The sequence below is a fragment of the Cornus florida genome, unplaced genomic scaffold, assembly GCF_030987335.1.
Source record: "Cornus florida cultivar Cherokee Brave unplaced genomic scaffold, ASM3098733v1 CherokeeBrave_3.0.0_Hap2_Chr10, whole genome shotgun sequence".
Lineage (NCBI taxonomy): Eukaryota > Viridiplantae > Streptophyta > Magnoliopsida > Cornales > Cornaceae > Cornus > Cornus florida.
Window position 1 is genome coordinate 75,018,916 of NW_026775580.1, and position 23,444 is coordinate 75,042,359.

A 23,444-nucleotide genomic window follows, 5' to 3' on the forward strand; every position below is an offset into this window, starting at 1 on the left:
TTTTGTAACCAGAGACAGAGCATACTCCAAAGGAGGAAGGGATAGAGAAAGTTGGCCGAACGGAGTCCGCCAATTCCCACTAACCCCAATCAAGTTTTATGTCCAATCTTTTTCAAACAAGTTCTTATCCGTGCAGATCGACCGTTTGTCAATAGGAAAGAAGTGATTGTACAGATCACTTTGTTTGATTTTGTTAATTCGGTAGCAGAGGAGAAGGTCGATGATATTAAGGTTGAGACCCCTGTCACGGTTCAAGAGCAGAAGGACTGAAATTACCCTAAGGAAGTTAGGGTTAACCTGCAGAGGGCAGATCCCCAATTTGCTGAAAACATAGCAAAAGAATGGGTGTAAGGGGAACCTAATGACGTTTAAATGGAAGGCAGAGAATAAAACCTCCCCAGGAAGGAGACCCTTACCAGAGCTCCCATCTAAGTCTGTAGGGTAGATCCTGAGAGAGACATCATTGGGAATGTTATTCTTGAAATGAATGGTGTTCAGATTTGAGGGAGCCATGGAGAAGGGGAGGAATCTATGATAGTGAAGGTTTCTCTTCTCAAAAAGGGTAGTAAAAAAAAACCTGACCATGAGAGTTTGTGAAGTACCCAGCAACAACATAGTAGCCAAAATCGCGAAGGAAAAACTCGCTGGAGAAACTAAAGAAAGATCGCCGGAAAGTGCAGGAAGGTGATAGACGAAACTCAGGAAGACGACAACGAAGAATAAAAGTAGGATATGTTAAAGGAAGATAAAGGTTGAGAGGATCAGGGTTTTTAAAGAGAAGAAATAGAGGCGACACAGAATTCAAAAGGTCAAGGCAAAAGTGGCGCAGCAGATCTCGAAGTCTAGGTCTTTATGCCAGTTGTTCTATTCCTCGTGTCATCGCTCCGAGCCGTCAGACCAAGATTGTGTCTTTTCAATAATCTCACCCTAATTAATGAAGGGAGAAATTATTGGGGGCAGATGAAGGCACCAAAAATGATCCAGCCTTGGTATGATTCGTATTGCTAAGAACGGGTCGGGTATGGATAGCTAGGATGGAGCAAGTCCGCGCTGAATGGCCCAGATCCAAGAGGTCATTACAGAAGCCCATGTTATGATGAAAGAAGTTGAGCCTAAACAAAAGAGAAAAAGTTAGGTCCAGCCCAGGAGTGGTTATAACCGTCCAAGTGGTTGTAACCATCTATAAATATAGGGAATTGAGAGAGAAAAGAGGTTGAAAGATTATTGGGAGTGTAAAGTTTCTCTCTCTACAATTGGAGAAAATTCTTTGCACTTTCACCATCCCCAGTGAAATGGATAATTTGAGTATATCATACATAGTTAAGGATGGCAACGGGGCGGTTTTGGAGCGGGTTTCCCTAAATCCCGTCCCGCCCCTTTTAATTTTTGTCAAGTCCATGTCCGCCCTGAGACCTGTGACGTGTTGGATTTTCATATCTAGCCCCGCCTCGTTGGGAAATACTGTGCCCCCGTGCCCGCCTCGCTAACAAATTTTTTTCTCCCACTTTTTGGAACTTAAGCTCCTGCTATTTAAATGTGGAAAGCCTGGGAATGGCACAACATAAATGAAATTATGTATCCCAACAAAAATAAAAAAATAACATGCACATATCATAATTCAGTGAACATAATAAATAAAAATAAAAGTTTAATACAACCAAATCACAAGAAGTTCTAAGTTCTAACTTTCACCATAACCAAAACAAAAGCAAATTTAATACCAAGTTTATATCCCAAATTAGGATTGTAAGAGATGAGTAATTGAGTAAGCCGGTAAAATAAGTTATTAATAATATATATATATATATATATATATATATATATATATATTAAATATAGTTATATACTTAGCGGGGCGGGGCTGGGCGGGGCGGGACGGGACAGGACGAGGCCCCTAGGATATGTATACTGAACCTTTACCCGCCCCGTGACCCGCGACGGGTACAAAATTTGTATCTATGCCCGCCCCAACAGTATAAAAAATGTTCCCATATCCGTTATTAACCGGGCGGAATCCTAACGGGACAGTAAAAATTGACATCCCTATACATAGTGCAAAAACATGAAAGGGGCATTTTTGTCTCAAAAAATAGTCTCTCACCACTCCTATTAGTTTAGGGTATTATAAGTCAAGGACGGGTTTTTGCAAGTCAGCCTGAACTCAAATTATGTCTCTTTTATCTTCTGGGATGGACAGTGAGGGTTGAAGTCTTTAAGAGGCAAAAGAATTTCTTATCAATTAAAAAAAATAAATAAATAAAAAAGAAGTCAATATCTTAGTTTCATACTTCTTTTAACCACTACAGAAATGATTATTGAATTAAGGCTCTCTAGCCGCCTATTTTTCCTAATTTTTTACAAATTTATAAAATTAATCATGACCAAAAGTGATTGATTAAACATGGGAGTGGTGAAGGAGTTACATGGTTGATAGAAAAACAACCATGAAAATTTAATCAATCCAACTACATGAAAGAAAATGTTTCTGAAAAAAAAAAACTGGCTAAAAAAATGAAAAATTATCACATATGAAACCTACATAAAACAGATCGATCATACCACTAAAGTCTTAACCTTAATGTTATGTCCTTAACCTTTAAAAAGGGAAGTCGTGGGTTCTACCCAAAAGGAACATGTGTGTAAATAAACTTATCCACGAAAATAATTATTATTATTATAAAGGGTCGTTCTAAAATTCCAATCCAATAGTTCTGTGTTTATTTAAAAAAAATATAAAAGTGGCGAGGAAAAAAAATTACAAAGGCCAAACGATAACAATCTGTAGCTGCAATATTTTCAAGAAAGGCCTTTAGAAAATTTAGCAACTTCATGAGCAAGTGAGAAACCAAACCCTGCAATAGAATTTGCAACTACCAAAGCATCACATTCAAATCACTTTTAAAATAAAGAGTAAAAAAATAATAATAAAAAAAATTAAGCATCTCATTCAAACCACCAGTTTCGTATTCATTGTATTTCCATTCATGTTGAAGATCAAGTAAAAAATATGCAAATTTTTCTCAACAATTTTTTGTTCTGGATGATCGTTTGGGACTCTACTTCCAAATCACTCAACCTTGTAGTAAATGATATCATCATAATGATTGTTTAATCTGATATTATATGCTAATTACTGAAATAAATTAATAAATTTTAGAAGAAGAGTCTACATATCAGACTAAACTTTGAGAAAACAGCCAAAATCAGTCTTCTATTTATCTTCCATTGTAAAAGTTTTAATCAGTTTTCATGTATAAATGGGGGAATAAGATATGACTTAAACAAAAGTAAACTACCTGTTCACTGTCTTGGCACAGAATTCACCACTAAAAATGATAATTTGCCGCACAATCTGTACAATTGTTGAGAACTTAAAAAGTGTGTCGACTAAATATATATTGTCACTGACCTGGAGAGGATGAACATTTCTCTTCACAATGTGTAACATCTAACATGAAATATTGTACTATTTAAAGGTTTAACGTACAAAATGAGCGCTATATTTTTTAAATTCTGCACCTAAAGTTCAAAAGTATCACTTTGAAAAAAAAAAAAAAAAATGAAGTGGAGGCTAACTCAGTCACTCAAATAATGCAGCTATCATTTATCCTATTAAGTAAATAAATAAACTAAGAAAAAGAAAACAAAAATCAAATATGCCATGTGCTTGGCCTTCAAGGACATCCCATGTAGATCGACACCCAAATCTCTATCTTAACAAATAGACATATTAAAAAAACATATGAAAGCACAAGTTGACATATAAATATACATTGGTCGAAACAAGTTGGTAGTTTCTCAGGAACCCCAATCTCAACTTTAACAGGTACACCAAAACACAAACGTCCAAGTCAATTTCTATATGCTCATTTATTAAAAGGTGTGTGTGAACGCGCCCATGGTGTGAACGTGCCCATGGGGGTGTGTGTGTGTGTGAGTGTGTGAACGCGCCCATGCTTTGGCAGCCGAATCTGAATTTCAACAAGTTGACAGTACTGGTAGCTGCAAATTCCATAAAACAATGCACCTACTGATTTCCAGGTTAAAAAATTAAAAAGTAGTAAAGAAAAAAAGACCATACCTTGGACGTGCTTGGCTTTCGAGACCATGTGCTTGGTTTATCCACTTTCAAATGCATTATGATTTCACTATCTTATATAATGCCTCACCAATCAATCCTCATTTAGAAGTCATAAGCTAAATCTACTTAACTTCATGGCAAAGAATTGCTTCTTTTTTTCCATTGCAGTGTTGTTAAACTGTTTCATTGTTTGCCTCGCTACAACCATAACTACCAACTTGACTACAGATCAATCTGCACTTCTTGCCTTCAAAGCCCATCTCACTTCCGACCCTGAAAATGTATTGGCCAAAAACTGGTCCACCACTACCTCAGTTTGCAACTGGACTGGTGTCTCCTGTGGTCTCAGCAACGAAAGGGTCACAGCCTTGAATCTTTCTGATACGAGTCTCAGTGGCACCATCGCTCCACATCTTGGGAACCTCTCATTTCTCACATCTCTTGACATCAGCTACAATAGTTTCAATGGTCATATACCCGAAGAGCTGGCTAGTTTGGATCGATTACTAGAGATTGATTTTCAATACAACAACTTCAGTGGAGAGGTACCATCATGGTTTGGGATCTTATCAGAACTTCAACACTTGCTTCTATCTAATAACAGTTTCACAGGTACCATTCCACCATCAATATTCAACATTTCAAGGCTAGAGACGTTGAACATAAGCTACAATTCTCTTCATGGTAAAATTTCACAAGAGACCAGTAATCTGCCCAGCCTGAAAGTGTTAGACTTGAGTTTTAACAAGCTTACGGGCTCCATACCATCTGCTATCTTTAACATGTCTTCACTGCAAGTAATTGATCTCACATCAAATAGCCTTTCTGATAGTCTCCCAATAGACATGTGCACTCATCTTTCTTTGCTTCAGCGACTCCACCTTTCTTCTAATCAGCTGCATGGCCAAATTCCATCTGGTTTATACGAGTGCAGGGAATTCCAACATCTATCAATGCCCAACAATAACTTTACTGGCAGCATACCTAGAGAAATCGGCAACCTGACTATGTTAAAGGTGTTGAATCTTTGGTTGGAACAACCTCGAAGGTACGAGTTCACTTTCAAATCTAACTATATAGCCACAAAAATTAGAAGTAGAATGAAAAGCTCACCTGAGGATAAAAAATTGATAAACTTCTACAACTGTTTCTCTCTTACTGTTTTTTTTTAAAGGGCAAATTGTAAAAAATCACCCTTTACTATTAGCCAGTTGCAAAAAATTTTAATATTTTTGGCAAAAACTCCCCTCAACTATCCCAAGGGGGTGTTTTTAACGAATGTCCATTTAAGTGATTGTTTGAGGAATTTTTTTGAAGACGAAATTACCCCTTAACAAATTATTCTTCAGACAATTTATTTATTATTTTCTCTCTCTTCGTCAAGCAAGGTATGTGAACAAAGAAAAATTCCTAAAAAAAAAATAAAAAATGAAAAGCCAATAAAATCATATTTAAGCTATGTATAATTAATAAAATAAAATTGAATACAACCGCACAGGAGAGAGAAGATCCACCATGGCGTTGGAATAGAAGATGAAAAAATTAAGAAACTCAAGAACTCCTTCAGTGCATTTGATAATTAGTAGCCATTATAACAGTTAATTATTTTAAGGAAAATAATTAATAATTTGTCGTGTTTCCTTAGTTTAATTAATAATTTGCCATGTTTCCTTAATTCAATTCCTTTCTTTTCCTTAATTGAATTATGCTACTGGAAGGTAAGTTGGACTGAAATTGGCAATTAAAAAGTAACATAATTTCTTTTTCAAATCTTATTTATTTATTTATTTTTTAAATTTACTTACTTTGAGAACACAAAATACCCCAAAGTAACTATTTGAGACAAAATTGTTGTAGTTGATAAACTCAAGTTAAAGACCTAAAAATATGAAAGTTTTTTAATGTGAAAGGACATCGTTGCCCTCTATTTAATTCACAAGAATCTAATTATAAAGGATATTTAAGTAATTTAGCTTGAGAGAAATGCATTTATCATCTCATCATATATTGTTTTGATTCCACCACCTACTACTCGAAAATTGTTTTGATTTCACAATTGTGTTTCTCGATTTGCTGTTAGCTTTGTGTAAGAATGGCAACAGGAGCGGGTTTGGGCGGGTGTACCATCTCCCGCCCCCGTAACCCTTTAAAAACCCCGCCTCTGTCCCCGCCCAAAACCGCAAAAATGGGGGGACTTTCCACCCCATGCCCATAACCGTTTACCTTTTTACTCTACGGGTATCCGCTTCGCCTCGTTTAAGACCATAATTTATTTCTTGTTGAAATAGATTTGCTCTTTTTTTTTTTTTGTTTTTTTTTTTTTTTTCCCTCAGCTTCAGTTTTTCACCATTACAACTTTCCTTCTAATCAAATTCTTTTGTTACTTTAATATTGTTATAAGGTACTTAATATATATACTAGGAAATATATATACTAATGAAATAAGGGTACTTAAGTAATTTGTTTATATAAACAGGGCAGAGCGGAGCAAATTGCCATCCTTAGCTTTGTGTTTGAAGGAATGAAAAGGCTTGTTTGACGCAGAAGAGAAAAGAGAAAAAATAAATAAATTGTCTGAAGAATAATCTGTTAAGGGGTAATTTCATCTAAAAAATTCTTTCAGACAGTCACTTAAATGGACATTAGTTAAAAACACCCCCTTGGAATGGTTGAGGGGGATTTTTTGCCAAAATTATTCATAAGGGGAGTTTTTCGCAACTGAGTAAGAGTAAAGGGAGATTTTTTGCAATTTGCCATTTTTTAAACAATACTTATACAAAATATTAGCTGAATACTGAATAATGTGCCTTTTATACCTTTTCTTTCGTTGGTTATACATATCACAAGGCATTTACCATTGTAGTTAATCGCTTGTACAATATAAGGTGTTAGAAATTTGTCTAAAATTCATTTATGACATGACAAAAATCTTTTGGCTAAAGAAGTGTGATGGTGAAACTTCTTGAGATTCTTGGGCAGCAAGAATTATTCTTGGGCAACAAGTGTTATTTGGCTTCCAAAGGAAGCTTTGTAATATACTTGGACAATGGACACCAAGTATATTTTTGGCTATAAATAGTGTAATACCCCTAGTTTCAAAAGGATATAATTGGCAATTAATTATTTTATTTTATTGTATTTAAGTTGTTTGTGTGTGTTTAAGTGTTTTTAATTAATTGTTTAAAGGTTTTTAAATTATAATTTTTGACTATTTGCTTGATTGTCTAAATGTTTAATTGGTTAATTGAATTGTTTGTTTTAATTGAATTATATGCTTAGTTGGCATTTGAATGTGTAATTAAATGTGTTATTTTATTTATTTATCTTTAAAATGAGGTTGGGCTTGGATAGGATTAATGGACTGTTTAAAAATTGTTAATGGGTATAGTTTTTACCCATGGAAGTATATACATGTATATATGGGTATATATGTATATAGGGTAGTTTTAATTATTGGTATTTATTACTAATTAAACTGGTATTGTTTATCATAATTTAATATATGTTATAATTTTAGGGTTACGTGTATATTCTCAAGTATTTAGCCGACTTGGATTGTAACTTTTGTGGTTGTTCTTTTCTTTCTAGGATTAGAATTAGAATTAGGGTTTTAGTTTTCTAAACCTATAAATATATCATTAGACGTCAGCTTAGGGTTATATATCATTAGACGTCAGCTTAGGGTTAGGAATCAATAAAACTTCATTCACAAACACTCGTTTACAAACAGAGAGTTATAGAGAGAAAACAGAGAGAGAGATGGTAAGGAAAACAAAGGGATTTGCCATCAGGGTTCGACTGCGGATTAATGGATGGACCTGGGAGAAGGGAAGGTGGAGCAATAGGAGATTGATAGTGAATTGGACGTCGTTGAAAAATCTAGGAAGATGGCAACAAGGTTTTTATTCAAAAACCATAGAGGCAAGTTCTTTCCTTTCTCTCTTCCATTGCCTGTGTTCTGTGCATCCTTAGACTGTCTCTAGGGTTTTAATTGATCATTAATTAAAGTTTAAATGCTTGTTATATGCTAAATCAGATATCTGTATGCATGGAATTGTTTTGTTATAGTTCTTGTATCTTTGTGTTCTAGTCTACCTTAAAAGCATGTTAAATCGGTAACGACTTTAATCACTGTAATTGATTTCAACTGCTGTAAACACATTATGAGAATTATACTGGACATAGTTAGAACCCTTAGGAACAGTTTAAAGCCAAATAGACAGGTTGGGAGCGACCGGAGACGAAGCAGAAGGTCGCAAAAGTTGCAGCGGTTAAAGACGGCTCTCAAATGAGGTGAGAGCCGGCTCCATAGAAGTGGGAGCCGGTAAAGCTGGCTCCAATGTCCTTGGAGCCGGCTCCAGGATGATTGGAGCCTGCTCCCAAAGTCTTGGAGCAGGCTCTCCAATAGTAAACTCTCTGATATTTTTTTTACGAGTTGTGGTTACTGTTGGGGCATGGGAACTGTTATGAAACTTTTGGGACTTTACAGAGGGATTGAATGGTTTATTTTGGGTGTTATTAAGACCTTAGATTGATCAAATTTGGCCTCTGAGTCAGTGGGACAAACAGTATTAAATTAGTAAACTTTCTATACTGTTAACGGATAAAAGACGGATTAATTGCTTAACTAAATTTTAGCAATTTAATGGGATTCAGGAGGTTTATAAAACTTATTTTAAATGCATGATAGGGTCATCTATGTATTTGTTTTGATCTATACATGCTTTGGAATGCTAATTGTCAAAATATTAAACCTTTTCTACAATTACTTGGATTACGGTTGGATTGCAACTACTAGAATAATGTAATGTTTTATGCAATTACTTGGATTATGGTTGGATTGCAATTGCTAGAATAATGTAACATTTTTTACAATTACTTGGACTATGGATTTGGATTTTAATTGCTAGACTATCAAACTGTTTATGTAATTACTTGGATTAAATGCTTGGATTTTAATTGCTGGATTATTAAATTGTTTATGCAATTACTTGGGTTATGGATTTGGATATGTACTGCTGGACTATTAAACTATTTTAGCAATTACAGGGATGGTATTTTGGGATTATAGTTGATGTACTGTTTCAATTCTGTTTTATTAACTATTTGAATTATGTCGATTTATGTGATGTACTGATTGAGTTGTTGCATCATGTACGGATCATATGCATGGTATACACCGGTATGGGACGGTGGTATACGGAGGGACGGATTAGATCAAAACGCTAATTCCAACCCATTCATACATACGGAATGGATTAACTAAAATAGTTAAATCCTACATGGTTTTATATCCTGTCAACTAAAATAGTTGAACGACATAATGGGTGGTTGTTTATATTTTCTGTTAATAGGAAGGATAGGGATTTAATTAAAATATTTAAATCCTAATTTTATGTCGTGTCATGACAATGAACAGTTGAGCGGCACTACATTGGTTTGGATGGGAATTTATATATATAAGTTATGGTACAGTGATATGAGCTTGAGTCTCAGGATCGTTGGTTAGGGTACGTATATGCAGTGGATGCGTAGCTGGCTATAGTAGGTTGTGGTGTACCCTGTTAGGTATAGGTACTCATGCCCACCTTTGGGTGCGTTTTCACATGTTGCCTTCTATTCAGGTTGAGACCCCTACTGTAGCTCAGTGAATGTCCCTTAGTGTGGATATATATATTTTACGGACTATATAGATATGGTTGAGACATCTAGGATGTATCTGCGTATCGGGTCTCTATTTGGATTGTAGTTAGGATAGAACTTGTTCGTGGGCCTGACCCACTATTATTTTTCAGGTATCGGACGGTTCCAGGTCTTGGAGCTTAATTGTGCTGAGCAGAGATGACTACTCATTCTACCGACGATATAGGAGGTTTCTTTATGGTTTAGCATTGGACTTCTTTTCGGTTATTGATTTCAGTGTTAGAGTTTATTAGGGGTCCACCAGATGAATTCCTGAGTTGTATTAAAAATGGAGAATTTGGATGTATCAGAATCATTCTTTATTAATAAAATTTTATTCTGAGGTTTTGGTATTTGGATTATTATTCTAGTTTTTTTTTCAATAATTTATTTATTCCTGTTTTCTTAATTATATTCTATATTTGTTTATTGCTAATTGGTTTAATATCCTCGGGTAATCGAGCGTGGGCCTGGCCAACCCACATCCGAAAATCTGGGGGCATCACGGTTGGTATCAGAGCACTCCAGGTTCTAGTGTCCTTAGGAGTGTTTTCGTTATAAAACTTCCGCGTTGTGTCTCTTAAAACTTAGAGCCATATTAGGATTCGTTGTACTCTATTTACGGTTCGTTAGGTGGAGTTGATGTCAATTATATTCTGTAGATATAGAGTGGTTGACACTAAAAGGAGGATAGGGTTCAAGGAGAAAGTGTTGCGGACCCAAAGGAGTAACGGAGTAGGTTGTCGAGTTCTTTGCCAGAAGCAGAACTTGGGATTGAAGGTTTAGTTCCAAGATTGGCATTACTTAGAAAGTATACGCCAAGAACGGATCAAGGTGTAGGTGTTGGGTCACCGCATATCGAGACCAACATAACTTTAGTTGTTCTCGAAAAGGAGACAAGCGAAGAATAGGAATCCGAAGAAGATCCGAAGGGAAGCGATTTCAGCGTGTCCAAGAAAGAGGATACTAAATTCTGAAGATGAAGGATCGCACGAGGGTAATTTTGTTCACTAGTGGTATAGTGAATGATACGGGTAGGGTTAGGGTGAACCAATCTACATATAGTTAAAGTTTCATAATGTCTCTGGGAGTTATTTGAGAAGTACTCTTTTGGAGGGTCGGAATTTGATGGAGTTCTTATCGGAACTAAGACAAGATTATTATGTCACGCTTCGGAGGATGTGGGGATAGGGTTGCAACGTTCTAAGTTGCTTGGTAAAGCCACGTTAGATGGTTTGTATTCCGCGTATAAGGAGGATGAGGGTTAAGCCTTTGGATATTCACTTAAGCAAACGATTGTGCAGTTAAGCTATGTTTAGCGGAAAGGTTTCAAGGTTGGACGACTACCAACGAAACTATGGAATGAACTTTTGTGAACTTGAGTTCAAATGAGGTTTTCTTCTTTGAAATGGAGGATATCTTAAGTAGAATTATATTTTGAATTATAATGTGTGTATTTATGTGTTTCATTTTGTTATTAAGTGTTTCATTTTGTTATTACATGTTTCATTTTTGTTAATTAGTCCGGATTGGGAGTATGGATTGGTTGGGGACACAAGTATGTGATCAACCAACTATTATTTTGATGACATGGGTAATAGCACTATGTACGCTAGGATTTGTGAAAGTATGGTCATAAGATTGGGTAGAAATACAAACTTCTAGTTAATCTATTGGACCTAGATATGCATCAATATGGTATGCTATTTAGGATGGGATAGTTAAACTATCAACTCGAGTCAAATAATCTAAAAGGATAAGTTTGATATGTTATATGCTAGGTAGGGATTCGTTTTTACAATGCTATAATAATGGTGTTTGTTAATGCTTTGGGGATTCTTGAGGATGTGGTAGGTAAAGATCACTGTAATGCCATTATGGTTCGGATGGAAGATTTCGTGCTGGTAGGTACTTATTAGCATGACACTGAGGGAGGATAGTGGATTGATGAAAGATTTATCAGTCTATTCGTGATCTAGATATTATTTTTTTTACGAGGGTGTCATTTGTAGGAGTTGCTGGTGTTGCACTCGGAGGAGGAACCAAAGTTTCTACACTGTATAAAATGTGGAAATTTTTTTTTTTTTTTTGAGTCATAAGTCACAACAATTAGCTGTTACTACTACACTGATCACTATATGGAGGATGGGGAAAGTTTCATATCAATTGGAACAAGACAAAGAGTTAACTTGACACTTACCTATAATAGAGAAGTAGGGTATATTAAGGATAGGAAGGTGAGACTGAACACCTCTATAAGGAAGCGGTGCACGGAGGGGTGTGAAAAAGTCATAACGAGTTGACCTTCAATGAATGGAATTACCGGTTAATTTTATTATCGGTAAGTTTATCACTAACTGGTGATGCATAGATATAGTTGCAGGGTTAGCTTTTAACAATGTTTCGATGTAAACAATGGAGGCAGACAGAAGCTGATGGTACCTGATGCGACCCGAACGTGTGCACAAAATAATGAACAATGCTTTGAGTTTGGAGATTAGTGTTAAGTGGGCATCACACTTAAATTTATAAACCGCTTAACACCTATACTATGTAGTATGAGTAAGAAGGGGTCGTCCCAAGGGATTGGAGTCATACTTGAATGTGAAAATGCAACTAGGGTTAGTAGGTCGAGTGATCAAACAAATGGTTGGTTGGTTAAGTAAACTAAAGAGCAACTAAATTAAACTAAGTAATTGAATGTAACAAAGAGTAAGCAAGAGAGAGAGAGATCTTGGGGTCTAGAGGTCACCACCAAGTAATGTTTTTCTACACTTCCAACTAGTGACTAATGAGGGTAAAGTGTGTTGCAATATTTGTGTGTGTGTGCTTGGTTGATTCAATTAGCAAGGGTGGCCAATTTAAGCATACATTGTCTAATTAACATGTGAAAAGCACAATATATCAAGCAATTAAGTATATATTGTCTAAGTAGCATGTGAAAAGCACAACATATCTAGCAAGTCATTAATCATTTCATTAAGCTCACAAGCCAAATACACCACAAGGTTAGAGAAATATGCTACTTGCATTCAAAGGTTTGGAACATCAAACAACTAGCATGGATTGTCCTCTCATTTAACAATTATGCTATCACTACACTACAATTAAACTAATGGCATGAAATTAAACTAACTAAGCTAAGGGAGAGGCATAATCCATCAAGAAGTGAGCATGGACCATCTAGAAAATCACAAGAGCATTCTTTTAAGCACAATGTTTTGACAATCCATAAATCCATAGCACTAATACACATAGACATACATCAATTACACAAGAAATAGAGTAAACACATGAACATCTATTCTAGCATACATAGACATATGGATAGAATGAAATGATTAATTGGAAGCATTAAACCACATAAATCATTGAATAAACAAGATCTATATGTATAAAAGTGTCAAAACATTAATTATAACACTAATCCCTCAATAATACACAAGATTAAGATATAAAAAGCATGCTTGGGGCTAACTCTAGCCCTAAGAGGATGTCTAGCCACTCATGGTAATGATACTCCAACCCTCAAGGGCTAATTCCATGGTTGAAATCTGCTCCTTGTTGATGAAGAGTCTCCAATGGTGTCTCTAGCCTCCTCTTCCTCTAAGCTTCCTCTCCAAGAGATGATACGAAAATAATGTTGGCTCCCTTGTAAAAAGCAATCCTTATCCTTATATAGGTAGGTCAAAATGACACACAAAATGAGCTGGGGTCGTGCACACAATATTCCCTAATGATTGGATAAAGGACAACTTTCAATGAGGTGGAATTTTAACTTTTTCGCATTGGAGGAAGTTCGGTCGATCGAACCTTGAACTTGGATCGATTGAAGGTAAGTGAGATCGATCGAACTTAGGCTGGATCGAACCAACTGGCTGAGCTTTTTGGAAAAAGACAAATTCGAGATATTTATGGGAAAAGGACAAAAGTGGTTAGTAGGTGGTACAGCTGTGGATAGGATCAATCATTTGAATAAGGACAAAAGTGTTCGATCGATCGAAGGATGGTGTTGGATCGATCGAACTTTTGGAACTTTATACTTTTGGGTCAAGGCTTGGATCTATCTTGAAGTGCTGAGATTGATTATTGTTCGATCGATCGATCGAACCTTGAACTTGGATCGATCGAACTTTGCTGCTTGTCACCTTTGGCTTCATTTGCTTCCCTCTTTCTCCATTTTCCCCCTTTCTTTGTTTAATCCCAGAATTGCTTCAATTAAGCTCTTATTTGGCTGAGTTAGCTTATTTTCGGGATAAGTGCCTGAAAATGGAAATAATACGAAATCAATCTAAAACGGTAAAGTAAGATAGATAAAGGTACTAGAATGTCTAAGCTTAAGGGGTTTAAATACGCACTTTTCAATGCTCATCAGTACCGGACTAACGGTACTTTCTGTAAACAAATAGGATGGAGGATACACGGGACTGAGGTTCACAACCCTTAGTTTTTATTCATCCTGGTGGAAAACAGGTTGCTTCATGATATGGAGCAGACATTTTGGAGGATAGGTAAGAGGAAGAACAAGGTGGTTTGGCCTTTAACTCTACAAGGTATTTAATAATCAAGAGAAACCGTTAGAGATCAATGGATCATTATAGACAATTTTCTATATTAAAGTGGAATGGTAGAGCATTTTCTCGGATTTGGTGGACGGATTGTTGTGTTGTCACAAGGGTTAGGATTCCGGTTGAGCTATTAGCCACCTGATAAAATAATCAGCTCAACTCTTGTTTATTTTGAACTGGTAGGATATCAGTTCATATGAATGAGGGGGATTACGAGATGACTTGGATGCATCGAAATGGTAATTCATGCTTTGCATTGAATTCGGTCTGGTGGAATGGAATAGGGAGGTGGACGTTCTCAATTACTGATAGGATATTCATGTCTTACGATTCTTTGTTGAGTTCGTAGTTGAAGTTATAGCTTGTATAATACAGACACTTGCTATTACCAAGGTGTTAAAGAAGGTTAACTCCAAATATGGGAGCTAACCTTAGTGGAGAGGTTACCTTACTCAGATAGAGTTTAAGGTATTGGAGGAGGATTTGTTGATTCTGTGAATAATGTCGGAGTGACTGAGATGTAAAATTTAATGATTTTCTCAATGCACTCAGACGATTATTAGGAATATCAAGACATTAAATGTCAGTTCTAGTGAACAGGTTTGGAAAGAGACATGTATATAACTATCTATACGAGTGACACCTATTAGACAAGGGGTGTAGAACTTATCAGGAGTGGATGGTTAGTCGAGAATATTGACATTTATTGGAATTTTAATTCCATACGGATTAAGAGTGGTGGATTGAGCACGTATGCTGATGGACATTAATTCTCGTAATGTTCACTTTTAGACTTCGCATCAGTTCTCCATTGCACTGATAACGGAGGTATAGTTGTGCTTCATATCTCTAGACGGAGGATTGGATCGAGAATATACATTTGATCATGGAGGAGATACTTGGGATAGATATCCTAGGTTTTTATGAAAAGTTGAATACTATTTGGGTTTCCTTTATATTGGACCCATAAATTTTTGTGGAGGATTTGGAATTCAGTGGAGCTCCTACATAAAGGCAGCGTCCACAATGGAATGGAAATGAATTTTAATGAAAATACTTCAGAGTTTTGTGAATAGGACGGAATTCCTTTTGTTATGGGGGAAGAATGTAATACCCTTAGTTTCAAAAGGATATAATTGGCAATTAATTATTTTATTTTACTGTATTTTAGTTGTTTATGTGTGTTTAAGTGTTTTTAATTAATTGTTTAAAGGTTTTTAAATTACAATTTTTAACTATTTGTTTGATTGTCTAAATGTTTAATTGGTTAATTGAATTGTTTGTTTTAATTGAATTATATGCTTAGTTGGCATTTGAATGTATAATTAAATGTGTTATTTTATTTATTTATCTTTAAAACGAGGTTGGGCTTGGATAGGATTAACGGACTGTTTGAATAATATTAATGGGTACAGTTTTTACCCATGGAAGTATATGCATGTATATATGGGTATATATGTATATAGGGTAGTTTTAATTATTGGTATTTATTAATAATTAAACTGGTATTATTTATCATAATTTAATATATGTTATAATTTTAGGGTTACGTGTATATTCTCACGTATTTAGCCGAGTTGGATTGTACTTTTGTGGTTGTTCTTTTCTTTCTAGGATTAGAATTAGAATTAGGGTTTTAGTTTTCTAAACCTATAAATATATCATTAGACGTCGGCTTAGGGTTAGGAATCAATAAAACTTCATTCACAAACACTCGTTTACAAACAGAGAGTTATAGAGAGAAAACAGAGAGAGAGATGGTAAGGAAAACAGAGGGATTTGCCATCAGGGTTCGGCTGCAGATTAAAGGATGGACCTGGGAGAAGGGAAGGTGGAGCAATAAGAGATTGACAGTGAATTGGACATCGTTGGAAAATCTAGGAACACGGCGACAAGGTTTTTATTTAAAAACCATAGAGGCAAGTTCTTTCCTTTCTCTCTCCCATTGCCTGTGTTTTGTGCGTCCTTAGACTATCTCTGGGGTTTTAATTGATCATTAATTAAAGTTTACATACTTTTTATATGCTAAATCAGATATCTGTATGCATCGAATTGTTTTGTTATAGTTCTTGTATCTCTGTGTTCTAGTCTGCGTTAAAAGCATGTTAAATCGGTAACGACTTTAATCACTGTAATTGATTTCAACTGCTGTAAACACATCATGGGGATTATACTGGACATAGTTAGAACCCTTAGGAACAGTTTAAAACCAAATAGACAGGTTGGGAGCGACCGGAGACGAAGCAAAAGGTCGCAGAAGTTGCAGCTGTTGAAAACGGCTCCCAGAGGAGGTGAGGGCCGGCTCCCACACCTGTAGAGCCGGCTCCAATGTCCTTGGAGCCGGATCCAGGCTGATTGGAGCCTGCTTCCAAAGTCTTGGAGCAGGCTCTCTTCAATAGTAAACTCTTTGATATTTTTTTTACGAGTTATGGTTACTGTTGGGGCATAGGAACTATTCTGAAACTTTTGGGACTTTACAGAGAGATTGAATGGTTTATTTTGGGTGTTATTAAGACCTTAGATTGATCAAAGTTGGCCTCTGAGTTAGTGGGACAAATAGTATTAAATTAGTAAACTTTCTATACTGTTAACGGATAAAAGACGGATTAATTGCTTAACTAAATTTTAGCAATTTAATGGGATTTAGGAGGTTTATAAAACTTATTTTAAATGCATGATAGGGTCATCTATGTATTTTTTTTTTATCTATACATGCTTTGGGATGCTAATTGTCAAAATATTAAACCTTTTCTGCAATTACTTGGATTACGGTTGGATTGCAATTGCTAGAATAATGTAACATTTTCTGCAGTTACTTGGACTATGGATTTGGATTTTAATTGCTAGACTATCAAACTATTTATGCAATTACTTGGATTAAATGCTTGGATTTTAATTACTGGATTATTAAATTGTTTATGCAATTACTTGGGTTATGGATTTGGATTTGTATTGTTGGACTATTAAACTGTTTTAGCAATTACAGGGATGGTATTTTGGGATTATAATTGATGTACTGTTTCAATTCTGTTTTATCAACTATTTGAATTATGTGGATTTATGTGATGTAATAATTGAGTTGTTGCATCATTTACGGATCATATGCATGGTATGCACCGGTATGGGACGGTAGTATACGGCGGGACGGATTAGATCAAAATGCTAATTCCAACCCAATCATACATACAGAATGGATTAACTAAAATAGTTAAATCCTACATGGTTTCATGTCCTGTCAACTAAAACAGTTGAACGACATAATGAATGGTTGTTTATATTTTCTATTAATAGGAAGGATAGGGATTTAATTAAAACATTTAAATCCTAATTTTATGTCGTGTCATGGCAACGAACAGTTGAGTGGCACTACATTGGTTGGGATGGGAATTTATATATATAAGTTATGGTACTGCGATATAAGCTTGAGTCTCAGGATCGTTGGTTAGGGTGCGTATATGCAGTAGATGCGTAACTGGCTATAGTAGGTTGAGGTGTACCCTGTTAGGTCTAGGTACTCATGCCCACCTTTGGGTGCGTTTTCGCATGTTGTCTTCTATTCAGGTTAAGACCCCTACTGTAACTCAGTGAATGTCCTTTAGTGTGGATATATATATTTTACGGACTATATAAATATGGTTGAGACATCTAGGATGTATCAGCGTATCGGGTCTCTGTTTGGATTGTAGTTTGGATAGAACTTGTTCGTGGGCCTGGCCTACTATTATTTTTTAGGTATCGGATGGTTCCAATCTTAGAGCTTGATTGTGCTGAGTAGAGACGAGTACTTATTCTACCGACAATGCAGGAGGTTTCTTTATGGTTTAGCATTGGACTTCTTTTCGGTTGTTGATTTCAGTGTTGGAGTTTATTAGGGGTCCACCAGATGGATTCCCGAGTTGTATTAGAATTGGAGAATTTGGATGTATCAGAATAATTCTTTATTAATAAAATTTTATTATAAGGTTTTGGTATTTGGATTATTATTCTAGTTTCTTTTCAGCAATTTATTTATTCCTGTTTTGTTAATTGTATTATGTGTTCGTTTATTACTAATTGGTTTGATATCCTTGGGTAATCGAGTGTGGGCCTGGCCAACCCGCATCCGGAAATCTGGGGGTATCACTAATAGCCTTGCACTCATTCGATGAAAAGCATCCAAGAGGCATCCAAGAGTAAGACAATATTCGGATCAAGAGAGTAAATTGGTTTTGTGTGTGTGAGAAAATCCTTTTGTGTGTGTAATTTTCAAGTGACACTTAAAGCTTGTCTTTGGGTGGGTTTTTCTCTTTGTGTAAACCATATACTATTTGGGTTATTTCTTGAGTGTTGAGTGAGTCTTCTTTGTTGGTGAGTGAGTGGTGTGAGAAGAGAGATTATTGTGAGAAAGAACCAAAACGTTCTTCAGTTTGTAATCTTCTTCTTTATAGTGATACGAATCATCATTGCCCATGGACGTAACCCTATTTGTGAGTGCCTATTTATTTTCTTGTTATTATTTTTCTCTTGTTCTCATAAACTCCTATTCGATCCTTTTATTTATTTATTTATAACAAGCTGGTATCAGAGCTCGGGTTCGTGTATTGTGTACAGATACGGTACTATTCACCGAGAAATTTTTTTGGGGAGTTTTTTGAGATGTCTACAAAATACGAGATTGAGATATTTGATGGCAAAATTAGTTTCAGTCTTTGGCACATTAAGATGCAGACTTCACTCACTCAACAAGGTTTTGGCAAATGAATAGTTAGAAAGAAGAGTTACAATCCTCGTTCTCAAAAAGGGTTATGTGGAGACTACACAACGTGGTGTGAGAATGAAATCCATTTTTAAATGGCAACCGAAATTGCAGCAGTCCTTACAGGGAGGTAGACCTATGATGACAGGTGTGATATTGACTTGCAATAATCTTGGTGGCAATGAGATAGTCCATTCGAGTGCCATTAAGATGTGTGGGAGGCAAGTAGTTAGTTACAATAGAGATGCGAGGAAAAGTCAAGGACGTCCTATTCTCCACAAGGGTGAGAAGATAACTTTTCATTACCAGCCGATGGTTTGTAGGCGGTTGAAAAAGGTTGCTGAAGGAGATGTCAAACTTGGAATTTCTGAGGTTACTTTTAGAAAACATTTAGAGTTTGACACAAATACTGGAGGTATGCTTATGGCTGCGCAAGACATACATGGGTTGAAGAATAAGAGCCCGAGGGTTAAGTTTGAGGATGACTCAAACTTAACTAAAATTCTTTATTAATTTGTTTGTGTTGGAGATGATGATGGCGTTATTTTTATTACTCACATTGTGTTGAAGAAAGACTCTTTATGATGTTGTCTTATCATTTTTGCTAAGGCGGAGAAATTTTGCCAAGGATGGAGTTTTGTGGCTCATTCGAAATTTTTGCTAAGGTGGAAAATTTTAGTCAAGGTGGAGATTTGTTAAAAATTTGTCTAAAATTCATTTATGACATGGCAAAAATCTTTTGGCTAAAGAAATGTGATGGTGAAGCTTCCAAATTAGCTTCCGAAGGAAGCTTTGAAATTCTTGGGCAGTAATAATTATTCTTGGGTAACAAGTGTTATTTTGGCTTCCAAAGGAAGCTTTATAATATACTTGGATACCAAGTATATTTTTGGCTATAAATAGCCTTGCACTCATTCGATGAAAAGCATCCGAGAGGCATCCAAGAGTAAGACAATATTTAAATCAAAAGAGTATATTGGTTTTGTGTGTGTGAGAAAATCCTTTTGTGTGTGCAATCTTCAAGTGACACTTGAAGCTTGTCTTTGGGTGGGTTTTTCTCTTTGTGTAAACCATATACTATTTGGGATATTTCTTGAGTGTTAGAAAAAGTCTTCTTTGTTAGTGAGTGAGTGGTGTGAGAAGAGAGATTATTGTGAGGAAGAACCAAAATGTTCTTTAGTTTGTAATCTTCTTCTTTATAGTGATACGAATCATCATCGCCCGTGGACGTAACCCTATTTGTGAGGGTGAACCGCGTATAAATCCTGGTCTTGTTTGTGTGTGCCTATTTATTTTCTTGTGATTATTTTTCTCTTGTTCTCATAAACTCCTATTCGATCCTTATTTCATAACAGTGTCTTTCAATACACTACAAGGACAAATTCCTACTGGTGGACATTTTGCTAACTTTACAGCTACATCATTTGTAATACCCCTAAATTTAAAAGGATAGTCTCGGTGTTTTAATTATTGTTTTATTTTATTTTTGTGTGATTATTTGCATATTTGCTTAACTATTTAATTATTTTATTATTTGTTTTGATTTAATTGTGTATTTAAATTGCATTATTGATTAATTGTTTTATTAATTTGAATTGGTTGATAATTGGTTATTTGTGAGGTTTTTATTTTCTTTAACTGGAAAGTTATTTTACTTATTTAATTAGGGTTTTGTTATTTATAGTCACGTTTTATTTAGCCGCCTTAGATATAGAGTGAATTGGTCGGTTCCCATCTCTAAACTATATTAGATTTAGGGTTGGTGTTTTCCTTAAACCTATAAATATAAGTATTAAGTTCTGCCTAGGGTTTTAGAACCCTATTCACGACAGTGGAGGCAGAGAGAGAACAAAGGAGGGTTTACAGTAGTCGGATTTTACCGGAAAATTTAGGAAGATGACGGTACAAGGTTTTAGACTGAGACCTAAAGGCAAGTTCTATTCCTAACTCTCTCCCTTTGGCTCGTATTCTTTATATGTCTAACCCAATTCCAGGAATAGATAAAGATTAAAATCAATCTGGTTCACGTGTTTGCATTGTTTTAATCAATTTGTGTTCGTGAACTGTCAATTGCTTGTTTCACATTCTTTTTACAAAATTCATGATTTAATTGATGTCAGTTGATGCATAAAGAATTTTATTAGTTTTGAAACACATTGGGAAGCATTAAAATTAATTTGGTTCGCATGGTTGATTTACTTGAAACAGTACGTGTTCTTGAAGGGTTAATTAGCCGGGTTAAATCCTCTTTGCATAATTCACGTTTTAACTGATGTCGGTAATTGAATAAAGAATTTAATTGTTTCTAGAACATGCTAGGACCTAATTTAAACACCTAGGTGCCTTAGGAATAGAGGATAGTTCGTCGAAAAATCGCCTGATTTAAAAGAGACGAAGGAACAGAAGGAGAGCCGGCTCCCATTGGAAGGGAGCAGGCTCCCCTAAGCAAAGAGCAGGCTCCCTCAAAGAGGGAGCCGGCTCTAGGGGCCTTGGAGGCGGCTCCCCATTGTGGGGAGCCGGCTCCATGCACTAGGGAGACGGCTCCCTCGAATTTTTTTTTTTTTTTTTTCGGCTTTTCAGTAACCTGTTTGGGCTACGGGGTTTGGATTTTGAGGTTTTCAGATTCAGGTAGAAGCTGTGTTGGGGTATTCAGATATTTCCTAAACTCTATTAAAACTTCAAAGAGTAGGTTAATGCAAAAATAAACCAACTAGTGTTTATTCTTGAACCGTAAACAATTTTTAAAATAAGCTAGTTTACTATTCTTGGTTGTAAAGGATTTTAAATTGCTTAATTTTGGAATAGCAATCCTCAGTGATATATTACAGTTAATATGCTTTAGTAATCTCAAATAAGCATGCACATTTACAGACTACTATTTGTCTTGATGTTTATACTTGAACAGTAGATAATTTTAATAAATTAGATTACTGTTTCTGGAAGGAAAGGATTTTAAATTGCTTAATCTTAAGATAGCAATTCTCATTGATGGTTTTTTAGCTGGTTATGCTCCAGTGTTATAAAAATACACATGTGAAATTGTATATTCTATTATGCTTACTTATAATTAATTGGTTTACAGGTATGACTTGTAGTATCAATTATTGGACTTTGTGGAGTAGTATTGAATAAGCCTGTTAATCTACAAAATTTTATCATGCTTAATATAGAACAATTGATGTTTATATTTAATATTTTAGTATCGATTGTTGGATATATGAATTAGTTGATAACTACATTTATTATTTGTTTTATCAACTGCTGGGTGTTTGGATTGTATGCACCGGTATGGGACGATGGCATACTAGGTTTAGATTAGCTCGAAACGCTAAGTCCTACCTATATCGGAATAAAGGAACGGATTATAAAAATAAAATCTTACTTATATGTAAGTCTGTGCGGCTGAACAAGCTAAATGGCTAACTGGATTTATTATGGATGGATATGATGGACTTTAAGTATATATTAATGGTACCGTGATCTGAGCTTGAGTCTCAGAGTCGACGGTTAGGGAGCGTATATGCAGTAAGATGCGTAGCTGGATATGATAGGTTGAGGTATATCCTGTTAGGCTTGGAAACTCATGCCCACTCAGGTGCGTTTTGTATGTTGCCTTTTATTCAGGTTAAGACCCACTGCATAGTCCAGTTAGAGTCCCGTAGTGTGGATATATATATGTACGGATTATATAGCTATTGTTGAGTTGGTTAGGATGTACATGTGTATCGAGTCTCTGCTTAGATTATAGTAGGATAGAACTTGTTCGTGGGCCTGACCCCTTCTATTTTTTAGGTATTCGCCAGTTCCAGTCCTAGACCTGATCGTGCTGAGCAGAGACTATTACTCACTCTTCCGATGACGTAGGACTTCTCTCCGTGGTTTAATTTTGGATGTTCTTTTAGATATTTACATTTCAGTTTGGATTTTGTTATTAGGGGTCCACCGGAGGGATTCCCGAGTTGTTAAACTATTGGATTATTGGATTTTAAGTATTTAATTTTTGAGGATTATAATTTAGAATTCTTTCAACTTTTAAATATTTATTTCTTAATTCATTTTTGTAATCTGTGTTCATTTAAATATTAATTGTTTGATATTTCCCTCGGGTTTGGGCTTAGGCCTGATCAACTCATGTCTCGGATCCGAGGTGTATTACATCATTTTTGCATAACCATGCACTTTGTGGTATACCCCGACTACAAGTTTCCCCGTGCAAAACCAACCAAAGATCGAGGTCAAAAATTTCACTGATGTTGAAGTATATTTTATCCCCTATTGCATTAGCAATTCTTGTTGTGGCCATCGTATTTGTGTTGATAAGAAGGAACCAAAAGATTAAATTGTAGAGCCAACAAGATTCGTCACCTCTTGCATGGAG

General features: G+C 35.7%; 1 protein-coding gene across 1 annotated transcript; it reads left to right on the forward strand.

Annotated features, from left to right (window-relative positions):
* Nucleotides 1-4,215: 4,215 nt before the first annotated feature.
* Nucleotides 4,216-6,606, forward strand: LOC132277871 (LRR receptor-like serine/threonine-protein kinase EFR). Its single transcript, XM_059779714.1, has 2 exons — nucleotides 4,216-5,129; nucleotides 6,558-6,606. The coding sequence occupies exons 1-2, from the start codon at nucleotides 4,216-4,218 to the stop codon at nucleotides 6,604-6,606; spliced, it is 963 nt and encodes a 320-aa protein (XP_059635697.1).
* The last annotated feature ends 16,838 nt before the right edge of the window (nucleotides 6,607-23,444 follow it).

What these genes read in the sequence shown, in the direction of transcription:
- LOC132277871 (XM_059779714.1), top strand. Translation starts at nt 4,216, where the DNA reads ATGGCAAAGAATTGCTTCTTTTTTTCCATTGCAGTGTTGTTAAACTGT. An exon ending in TGGTTGGAACAACCTCGAAG is followed by an intron (nt 5,130 to 6,557) that starts GTACGAGTTCAC and finishes TTATATAAACAG; the next exon opens with GGCAGAGCGGAGCAAATTGC.